Source organism: Aedes aegypti, chromosome 3 (assembly GCF_002204515.2).
Source record: "Aedes aegypti strain LVP_AGWG chromosome 3, AaegL5.0 Primary Assembly, whole genome shotgun sequence".
Lineage (NCBI taxonomy): Eukaryota > Metazoa > Arthropoda > Insecta > Diptera > Culicidae > Aedes > Aedes aegypti.
Genome location: NC_035109.1, coordinates 22,156,287 through 22,166,405, shown reverse-complemented (window position 1 = coordinate 22,166,405; position 10,119 = coordinate 22,156,287). Strand labels below are relative to the sequence as shown.

At 38.7% G+C, this 10,119-nt stretch overlaps 2 protein-coding genes across 2 annotated transcripts; one reads left to right on the top strand and one right to left on the bottom strand.

Annotated features, from left to right (window-relative positions):
- Positions 1-392: 392 nt before the first annotated feature.
- On the bottom strand, positions 393-1,033 carry LOC5572242 (U6 snRNA-associated Sm-like protein LSm3). Its single transcript, XM_001653875.2, has 3 exons — positions 875-1,033; positions 703-810; positions 393-638 (listed from the first exon to the last, which is right to left on the bottom strand). Exons 1-3 carry the CDS (start codon positions 890-892, stop codon positions 459-461), a joined length of 306 nt encoding a protein of 101 aa, XP_001653925.1. The 5' UTR covers positions 893-1,033; the 3' UTR covers positions 393-458.
- Positions 1,034-1,125: 92 nt separating this feature from the next.
- LOC23687533 (H/ACA ribonucleoprotein complex subunit 1) lies at positions 1,126-8,471 on the top strand. Its single transcript, XM_011495201.2, has 3 exons — positions 1,126-1,326; positions 7,588-8,248; positions 8,313-8,471. The coding sequence occupies exons 2-3, from the start codon at positions 7,608-7,610 to the stop codon at positions 8,353-8,355; spliced, it is 684 nt and encodes a 227-aa protein (XP_011493503.2). The 5' UTR covers positions 1,126-1,326; positions 7,588-7,607; the 3' UTR covers positions 8,356-8,471.
- Positions 8,472-10,119: the final 1,648 nt, after the last annotated feature.

Below are 10,119 nucleotides of genomic sequence, written 5' to 3'. Positions count from 1 at the left end.
ACATTAGCGTTATAGCTTTATAGTGATTGAAAAAAGTACTCAAAAATATAAGTTCAAATAGCACTTTTTAATGTATTCAAATCCTCTGAGCACAATCTCAATAGAGAAACCAAAAAAGTAGATTGGAGTACCCTGTACCTTTCACAAGGTACTCCAAACTACTTTTTTGGTTCCAAATGACATTCAAATCTATTTATAAATAATTGAGGCTTAGCCTAATAAAACTGATAAATTTGTATGAAAATCGAAAAAGTTATGCAAGTAAGAAAAAAGTCACAGTGGACTTTCAACGGAAATGTCCCGCATCACAGCTTATAACATCCTAGCCGGCCTCAAAGGGGGCAAAATGATTTCGGTAGTCTGAAAAGTGTATAACGAATCTAACAGCAATATAAGGTTCCAATTGAATATAGATCTTGTTTTATTGAGGAAAATGGGCTTTAGGCCATTGAGAACCCCTAACTGCCAACTCGCATTGGCGGAGAAACGAGAATCACGCCGTCACCTCGTACGAATAGCATGGGAATGGTTCGCTTGGTGGTTTTGTACACTTCCTCATAGGTTTCCTCGTCGATTTCAACCGTGGTCACGGTTTCCTCCGCATCACCCAGAACCATGTTCAAATGTTGATCGAAAGCCTACAATCGTTGAAATTTATTCGACATCTTATTAGAGTTTAACTGGGTCAATGGGGTTACTCACATGTAACCGCCCTCGAAGCTCACGTTCGTTCCGCATCTTGACGTAGATTTTCTCGTCCAAGCTGAGCCGGATCAGATCGAGCGGTTCTTTCACCGGGATAATGGGCAACTAGAGACCGAATCGGGAAATCATTATTTCTTTCGAAATACATTATCTTAACAAATTATCTTACCTGTTCTTCCTCTGCCATGACTTAAAGCTCTGCTAATTTAACAAAACTCGACAAATTATATACTTTTCCACTAAAAAACGATTGAAGGCGACGCGTAAACTGCAGAAGCGCGTTTTGATTCAGCGTCGTTTGTTGATATTTTGTGTTGCACGCCGTCAGCGAAATGCCAAACTACTCGAATGCGACGAATCACCCCTTGATCGAACCTGTCATTTCGGTTGTCAAAGTTCGGCTTCTCGCCGGCGCTGTCGTTCTCTGACTGACATTCGGTCATCGGTTCGGTTCGGTGTGTGTAGTGTGCGTTGTAAACATGTGCTTGGCTCGAAAGGCAGTCGACTAAATTTTTAGTGCGATTTTCCTGAAATTTTGTGTTATTTTTGCCGATAATTGGCGACAATTTTTGACTAATCGTGGTCCTGCAGTGGACGGTGTCAATAGTAACTAGTTTCAATGTAAGTATGAGCAGTAATTCAATGGGAAACGGGCATCAAGTTCAACATTGCACCGGGACGGGCAAATAAGAAGGATTCGCGTAAAGACAACTTTATTCCAGGTTCTTTTAAATTATCATGAACATGTTGTATTGAAGAGATATTTCTTAAAAATAATGCATTTTTGTTCTAAACAATGTGATAATATTGATAGGGATGTATGTAATATGTCTGAGAGCATAACCTCAATAGTCAATAATGTTTACACACATACCATAGGGGAGTGTGGGGTAGAAAAAGATTACTGAAAAATAATACACTGAACGAAATCATCGCAAGGCATCATTTGAGAACTGAACTAAGGTATAGGCTTAAGGCATCACTTTAAAAAATGTCTGGAATTCCAGGAATTAAGCAATTTGTATTACAGTACTAACCCCATTTTGTCAGCCTATTTTAAATTTGTCATAAAAATTGTTATCGTCATGTTTTACCACGTTTACATTAAAATTGATTATGATGTTTGATGTTATGCACGCATGGGCGTAGCCAGAGGGGGCAATGGCAATGCCTTTTATTAAGTGTTAAAAATCGATATTACCAATATAAGGAGGGGGAGCCCCTGATAAAAAAAACTGACTACTCCCATGTCCATCGCCCTCTTAAAAGTCCATGCAACCATGTAAAACGTCAAAATTTGAAAAACAGGAACAAAATAAAATGACCCGATTTTGTCAGCCTCAAATTCATCGAGGGGCTGACAAAATCGGGTCCTTACTGTATGCCAAAATGATTATTTTATAAAACTTGTCAATTTGGATATATTTTAGGTATGCTTCAAGTCAATGTGATACGCTGTTTGAATCTGTAAAATATCGTAATCAACAAACGGGGCACTGAAATGTGATACAAAATATACAATTTATATCTTACGTATAAAGTTTGGCAATCATACTTGTACTTTGCTCACTTCTTAGACGATATTCAGAATAAAAACTCTATTCTTGTTCGTTCGAATGCACTTTCGATTGTTTTGCATTCCCGTTTACGCCAGCAAAATCAAGTGGGCCATGGGTTCGGACGAATAGAATTCCACAAGGATTCGATCGGAAGTTTAATACGCCGTAAACAAGAATAGTGTATAGCAGAAATGAACCTTCCTTAGCCGAGTGGTTAGAGTCCGCGGCTACAAAGCAAAGCCATGCTGAAGGTGTCTGGGTTCGATTCCCGGTCGGCCCAGGATCTTTTCGTAAGGGATATTTCCTTGACTTCCCTGGGCATAGAGTATCATCGTACCTGCCACACGATATACGAATGCGAAAATGGCAACTTTGGTAAAGAAAGCTCTCTGTCAATAACTGTGGAAGTGTTCATAAGAACACTAAGCTGAGAAGCAGGCTCTGTTCCAGTGAGGACGTAATGCCAAGAAGAAGAAGAACCAGAAATGTGATAAAAGTGAACTTTGTTTGATAAGTATCGCAACGCAATGGGTGTTCTATTGCTGTTAGAGCTTATACATTTTAACTACCTAACAAAACAAGCAAAATACTAGTGATGAGATTATTAAAAGTGTTAACTATTCCTATTCCTATTCCTTGATTATAATGCTAGAATCAAAATCAATGTATGAATATTTTATTAAGTATGATCGATTCTTGATGAATCACACAAATGGAAAAATTATCGAAAAAAAATAAGCTACTATCGGCCTATCGAAATACATAGAAACCACTTATGAAAATTCGCCACAATAAATCGGGTTGACATTCATAGCTTTGCTTTATGAAACCAAATCTATCGTTAGGCCCGTGCGTACACCACGCGCCTGGTGTGAGTTGATGCTTAAAACGATACATAAAGCGTTCGTATTGCAATAACCGTTCCACCTTTCTTAAGGCAAAATGTATGCCTTTCGATAGTCTAGTTCACAGCGTGTATGAGAACGTGATTTTGGGTTTTTGTACCAATTCATTATTTACACAGCGTAAGACAAAAGTTTCCTCTGTGAAATGGAAATGATCACAAGGCTATACCTCAAAGTGCCCTAATTCAGAGCATCGCAATATTCCGCGCATTTGGTAATACATCACAACAGCACTTGAAATTATCATTATCAATCATATTAAATTTATTGGAAATATTCCAAAATGCGCGAAAGTAGGGTCTTAAGTGCGCTGAATTACGATACTTCACGGTATAAATGCGCCGAGAGTAGTTCAATTAAGAAGCACTGGTTTTTTATAACTATTTTGGATACCTCAATACATTTTAGACCCTCAAAGTATATATTTTGGACGTCGGCGTTTAAATTTGATTGGAGACTAAGTCAAAGAAACTGTTGGTTTAATATGCGCATGATTACTCTAATAACAATGGAAAACGGAAATGGAAACCGATTTATAATGGAAAACGGATAGAATTTCCGCTTTTTAGTCCAGAGATTGTAAAACGAATTTTGCTAACTTGCGATTCACGGCAGTATAACTCGATGGAATTTTCGGTTCCTTCAAATTTCCATTCATCGTGCTATCCATAAGTCGATATTTCTATAACGCAATATCTGCACTAGTCGACACTTTCTTTCCATAACTCGATATCATTTTAAAATCATTCTTATTTGAGGAAACTTGATCTAATTATTCTTGTTTGGAGATGAATAAACGATCCTATAACATTTCCCCGAATAACGTTACCCCGAAAACCATATCCCCGAATCCCGATTTGTTTTGCCACGAAAAATTCAAAATGAAGCTTTGACGAAAGAACACCATATATTTTATAGTATAATAAGTTGAGGTTAAGCACGTCTTTTCTTGTTCGTTGGAGGTCATTGTCTGTTCAATTGTTATATCAACAAGAATCTAAAGTTCCGGAAATAGAATACTTCTCGGTAGGACGAAGTGTTCCCTACTTCAAAATATGCTTTACTCAATGACAAATTATGCTAACGAGGATATATTATAGTTTTCGTTTTTTATTTGAATTCAAGTTCTTGTTATCAAAGATTTATTCTTCGCTTAATCAACAGCTATTCTTCTAAAGCCAAGTGAGAATCAAAATACAGTAATGACCCGATTTTATCAGCCCCCGATTTTGACTACCCCCGATTTTAGCATCCTTTTTTTCCAGATTTTGTCTGCCTAAAATTTGAATTTATTTTAATTAGACTAAACACGTATATACTGGCAATATTGAGTGCATAAAGTCAATTTTAATATCAAATGTATTCTGTATCATTACAACAATATATCTGTATTATTTGCCGGCTTATAATTGCCTTTTATTGTTTCAATAACAACTCCTAATTCATTTCAAAAATAAAAATTGTTGAATTTGACAGCTGTGTTAAACGGGGTACAACAAAATATTTTTTTGTTTCAACTATTTTTTCTTTTGAAACAACACATTTTTGCATTGAAATAAAACCTTCCATTTTTTAAATTAAATTACACTGTTTTTTGATGTGACGATGTTCTTGTTTAAAATAAAAACACTGTTTTGTTGGTCCCAGTCCCTTTATTATTATTATTTTTTTAGGAATTAAACAATGGGCAGCGAAAACGAAACGTCTATTTTACTTTTATTTTGTGAAAGTAGAAGTATTGGAACATGCACCAAAATCCATTTAACTGGAGAATGTTCTTTATCCGCTTCGCGACAAAGTGACGGGATGACATAACCGGCTCGTGTAAGAGTTGACTGCAATACTAGAGAATGCATTAGTGGAATTAAAATTTTAGAAAAGATGTTTAATACTCACCAAAAATAATTCTGATTCTGGTTTTCCTTACTCCAAAACTGATACAAAAATCTATGACCTGAATTTCTCACACGAACATTTTAACAACGCCATGTACTTCAATTTAATATAATGCATCGGAAACATGCGCTTTTTCACCTGTTCTACTAAGCAACAAAATGGCGAGACTGTTTGCTACGTGCATAATTATTAGAATAAATAATGATGTAAATTGAAACAAATAAACTTTCATTTGACGTAAAGTTTTTCTTTTGTTGTTTCAAAAATAAATCTAGTTAAAAATGTACCAGTAAATCCAACAATACTGCTGCTTTATTCTGATAAAAATGATTGTCCTTTAAACGCATTTTTTGTATTACAACAAATTGAACAAGTTTATTGAGAACAACAAAATTATTTATTGTTTTGAATAGCTGGTATTTCTTTGCGTGTTGTTACCTTAGATTACGGTACAGAGAAAATGGAAGTAAAAAAACAATGTTTATATTAACAAAATCATAAAACTAAGTCCTTAAGTTAAAATAAAACTTAAAACCAGTCGAAACATTTTATTCTGATTTTAGCTCTTTCCCGATTTTGCCAACCCTAAATTCAGCATGTGGCTGACAAAATCGGGACATTACTGTATCACTCACAGGCGTGCACTTGATTTTGTGAGGATGGTTGTGTTCACAGCAATAAATCATTTTTCGAACTGATGATAATGCTGATATTGATTTCGTTTTCACATGTTAATGTTAGACACCTCTCCAGCCCTCCTTCAAAAACGTTACAGTATTTTATGGTGATGCATGATTTTATTTTTATATTGCTAGAGACTGCGAGTTCAACATATTCTGGAATGGCACTATGGTTCGAAAAGTCTCAGATGAAAATGTTAACTGATATTATACCGAATGCTATTTCAAAAGTACATCGTTAAAGAACAGCCGATGATAAAAGAAGGAAAGTTCACTGATGAAAACGTTAATAATTATGATTGCGACAATCACTTCGCAAATGCAACTTTTGAAAGAATATTCAATAATTACAAATCAAAGAAGGAAAAATCATTGATTAAAATTTGTATACTGGCATTATACAACCTCGAAAGAATAGAAAATCAAATGGAAGGAATGTTAGTAGTTTTTACGCTGACAACTGTCTAAACACTACCAGGAAAACCTCACTTGTCGTACACAGCATGGATAGATTTTTCCCCTCAAATTCACAAGTGTCCATGAAGAATTTCTTGAAGTGCACCACTGAGTTTCGGGGAAGTGTCGCATTCGGGAACTGGTTTTCGAGGTAATTTACCATTCGGGGTAACGTTGCATTCAGGGTAATGGTATTCGGGGAAGTGTTATAGGACCGAATAAACATTTGCAAGTTGTAATAAAAAATTGAAAAACATGAAAATAAAAAAAAAATGTTAGTAAAGTGATTTTTTGAGCATTTCGATTTTCCAACCGCACACTCGATTGGCAAAATGCGAAGCTCATTAAAACAGTCAGGAAACCAATACAGTTGAACGCTTGGGATTCAATTTTCATCGCGGATACCCAGGAACCATTGATGAACGAAGATGACCCTCCCATCACATCGTGTCTGTTAAATCTAGCAGACACGACATCTACGTAACATCTCTTCGGCCTGGGCGAGTACGAACACCGTACGAAAATACAGTGTAATCAGTCGGACATTGTCCCGAAGATGGGCTATTCGCGCCCGAAATCGGTTGACGAAAAATTATTTTTTTTAAACTTTTTGACGTTTTGTTAGAACGATAAGTGTAACGTCTTGTCTCCGTCGCGTCTCGTGAATGTCGTGAAGTTCTTACGATAGTGCAAACTATAAAAATAAGTAGTTAAAAAATGAGTTCACCTTTAAATTTTAATGGGTTCAACTGCTTTTTAACTGGACTAAGGTCCAGTTATTGAGCGGAATTTGTACTGAGAACAGAATGACCGTAAAATCAATTAAGAAGAAGAATTCCGTTGTGTGTGAAACTTTATAGAGTATTCAAAGCAGTTTATACAGACTGTTAAACTGTCCATTTGATTTTGTCGTAAATGTCCACATTGAGATTAATATAGAATATTATTATATTTTTTGTAGTTTAGTAAAATCACTAGAATTTCCAAACTTATTCCTGTATTTATTATTTTATTATGTATTTTCCTGTATTTTTTGTTATTCTGTATTTTTGTAATATTTCTGAACTTGAGGATCCGTGAGTTACAAATACTCCATTTTGATTACTCAAGGAATTTGAATTGAAACGATGATTGTATACAATATTTTGTATAGAAGATAGTCGAGTATTGTAAACCCGGCTATACTGCATTTCTACACATGGTTGTCCCATGTTCTATAGTATTTCATATATGCCTCAACATGGGGCAGTATACTATATTAAGATTTCCCCTAACCATCCAAGCCTAATAGTATGGTACTTGGTTCTGCCAAATCGTTCGAATAAGCCACAGAACTTTATGTAACGTATCTTATCTCTAACCATCAACTCCTTTGCCCTCTTACAGCAACGTACACATTAATCATCATGAGCTTCCGCGGACGAGGAGGTGGTGGTGGCTTCGGCGGTAGAGGAGGTGGCGGTGGAGGCTTCGGCGGCGGTCGTGGTGGAGGCGGAGGCGGTGGATTCCGAGGTGGCCGCGGAGGAGGTGGTCGTGGTGGTGGCGGCGGAGGCCGTGGCGGTTTCGGCAATCGCGGTGGATTCGGAAACCGAGACGATGGACCAAAGAACATCGTTCCTCTAGGGTACTACGACTACCCTTGCCAGGAGGATTTGGTGGCCAAGGTGGAGATTGAAAACGTTCCCTTCTTCAATGCGCCCATCTACATGGAGGGTGAGAAACAGATTGGCAAGGTGGACGAGATTTTCGGCCATCTGAGGGACTTCTACGTGTCGATCAAACTGATGGAAAACATGAAACCGGATGGGTTCCAAGCAAAGCAGAAACTGTTCATTGACTCTGCCAAGCTGCTGCCTCTGGCGAGGTTCCTGCCCGATAACAATAAGAAGCCAGGTGGCCGCGTGGGCAAACCTGGTGGTGGTAGAGGAGGCGGCCGAGGGGGTGGCGGCTTCCGAGGTGGTCGCGGTGGACCAGGTGGTGGCCGTGGAGGTGGCGGATTCGGCGGTCGGGGAGGCGGTGGTGGACGAGGAGGAGGCGGTGGATTCCGGTAAGAATTTACATGGACATTTGTCGCATGCCGTTGAAACTGATTTTAATGCATATTTTTGTAGGGGTAACCGTGGAGGTGGCGGCGGCGGTGGCAAACGGTGGTAAGAAGACGACTACGACGATCATTTTTCTCCATACGTTTTTTTTTTTTGGTGGATTTCTGTAACACCTCAGATGATGTTCAATACAACTCCTATTTTGTAAGATAGTTTATAAGCGAACCAAGTGCAAGCTTATTGTATTTTTTATCACAAGCATCCTTCTTCTTCCGCTTCTGTGCTATATGGTCTGAGGGCACTTCACAGTTATTAACTGAGAGTTTCCTTCATCAAAATTGCCATTCTGGTTTGGGGTGGTTAATTACGTAAGACAATTTTCGGGATTTTTCAACCCCCCCTCCCCCTATGGTAAGATTTTTTGTATGAAAATCAAAAATAAATTGTATGGCGCGTAAGAAAATCAGTTCCAGGATTGACGCGCAGTCTATTCGTTCCTGAAGCGTACCGGCGATCGTCGAAGCTCTGATCGTGTCTCTTCGCGTGCGGAGTAACTCGAGATCTATTAGTTGGCATCTGCTCTCGTAACTAGGTAGGCGGAACGGATTCGTCCACGGTAGTTTTCAAAGCGCAAACCCAATCTGTTGTTGCAAAAAGTGACAGTCGATTGTAGAGCGGATCTGTAGAAACATTTTTAGGTCATCGGCGTAAGACAAACGAGGATTAGCAGATGAACATCGTTGAAATACAACAAAAATATCAACGGAACCAAATGGCTACCTCGTGGGATACCAGAAGAAGCAGAAAAGTTGCTAGATTTGAAATCGCCAATTGAAACCAATAATTGACGTGACCAATAATGGTACGTCCGGAACCAACATAACAGATTGCCGCTGACACCAAGTCGGTCGAGTTATGCGATCGCGATAGCGTGGTCCAGCTTGTCGAATGCAGTAGAGAGATCGGTGTATATGACATCCGTCTGCGTACGTTCCGTCATGCTATTAGTGATGTTGGATGTGAGGCACAGTAAATTAGTGGTAGTTGACCGGCCCGCAATGAAACCATGCTGCTCGGGGCTGAGATACTGCTGACAGTGTGAGAGCAAGGATTCTATAACGACAAGCTCGAAAAGTTTCGAGACGGAACACAGCGCCGCAATTCCTCGGTAGTTATTCATGTCGCGTTTACTTCCTTTTTTATGTACTGGGAACATGTATGCGATTTTCCAGCAGGACGGAATAGTACAAGCAAGTTGTCTATGTGTTTTCTCAGGAGTGCGGAGGGGATACCGTCTGGCCCCGGATTATTTGAGGAATTGAGCTTTGAAGTGGCCTTGATGATCGCGTCGAATTGTACGTCGTTAGCATTCAACGATTGGACATTCAGAGGAACATAATTGGCTGCGCGGCTTACTGGGTCCTCGGTAATGCGCCCTCATCGTTGAATACGTTGGCAAATTTTTCAGCGAACAGGTGACAAATTTCTTGCGTGGTAGACGCGTTTTCTCCGTTCAGCTCCATAGAAGATGGAAGGCCAGCTTCCTTACGCTGTTCATTCACAAATTTCCAGAAGGACTTGGGCTTATTTTTAAATTTAAGCTCTATATCTCACTGGTGCTGAGAGTAACATAAGTGACTTATAAGTGGTTTCTACACCACCACTTAGGCCTTAAATCTGGTTTAATCGTATGGGTAAACTTGGTTTACGGTTTAAGCGAAGGTGAAGAAATCGGCCCTTAATCTTTTATATTCGTTATTGATCCTCACATAATTGTCGCTTAGAGGAAGCGTTCGATGCTTTGTTAGTTTCCTAAAAGCGGCTCTCTTCTGCGACTTCAGTTTGCGAAGCTCTTTCGTGACGTGGACAATGA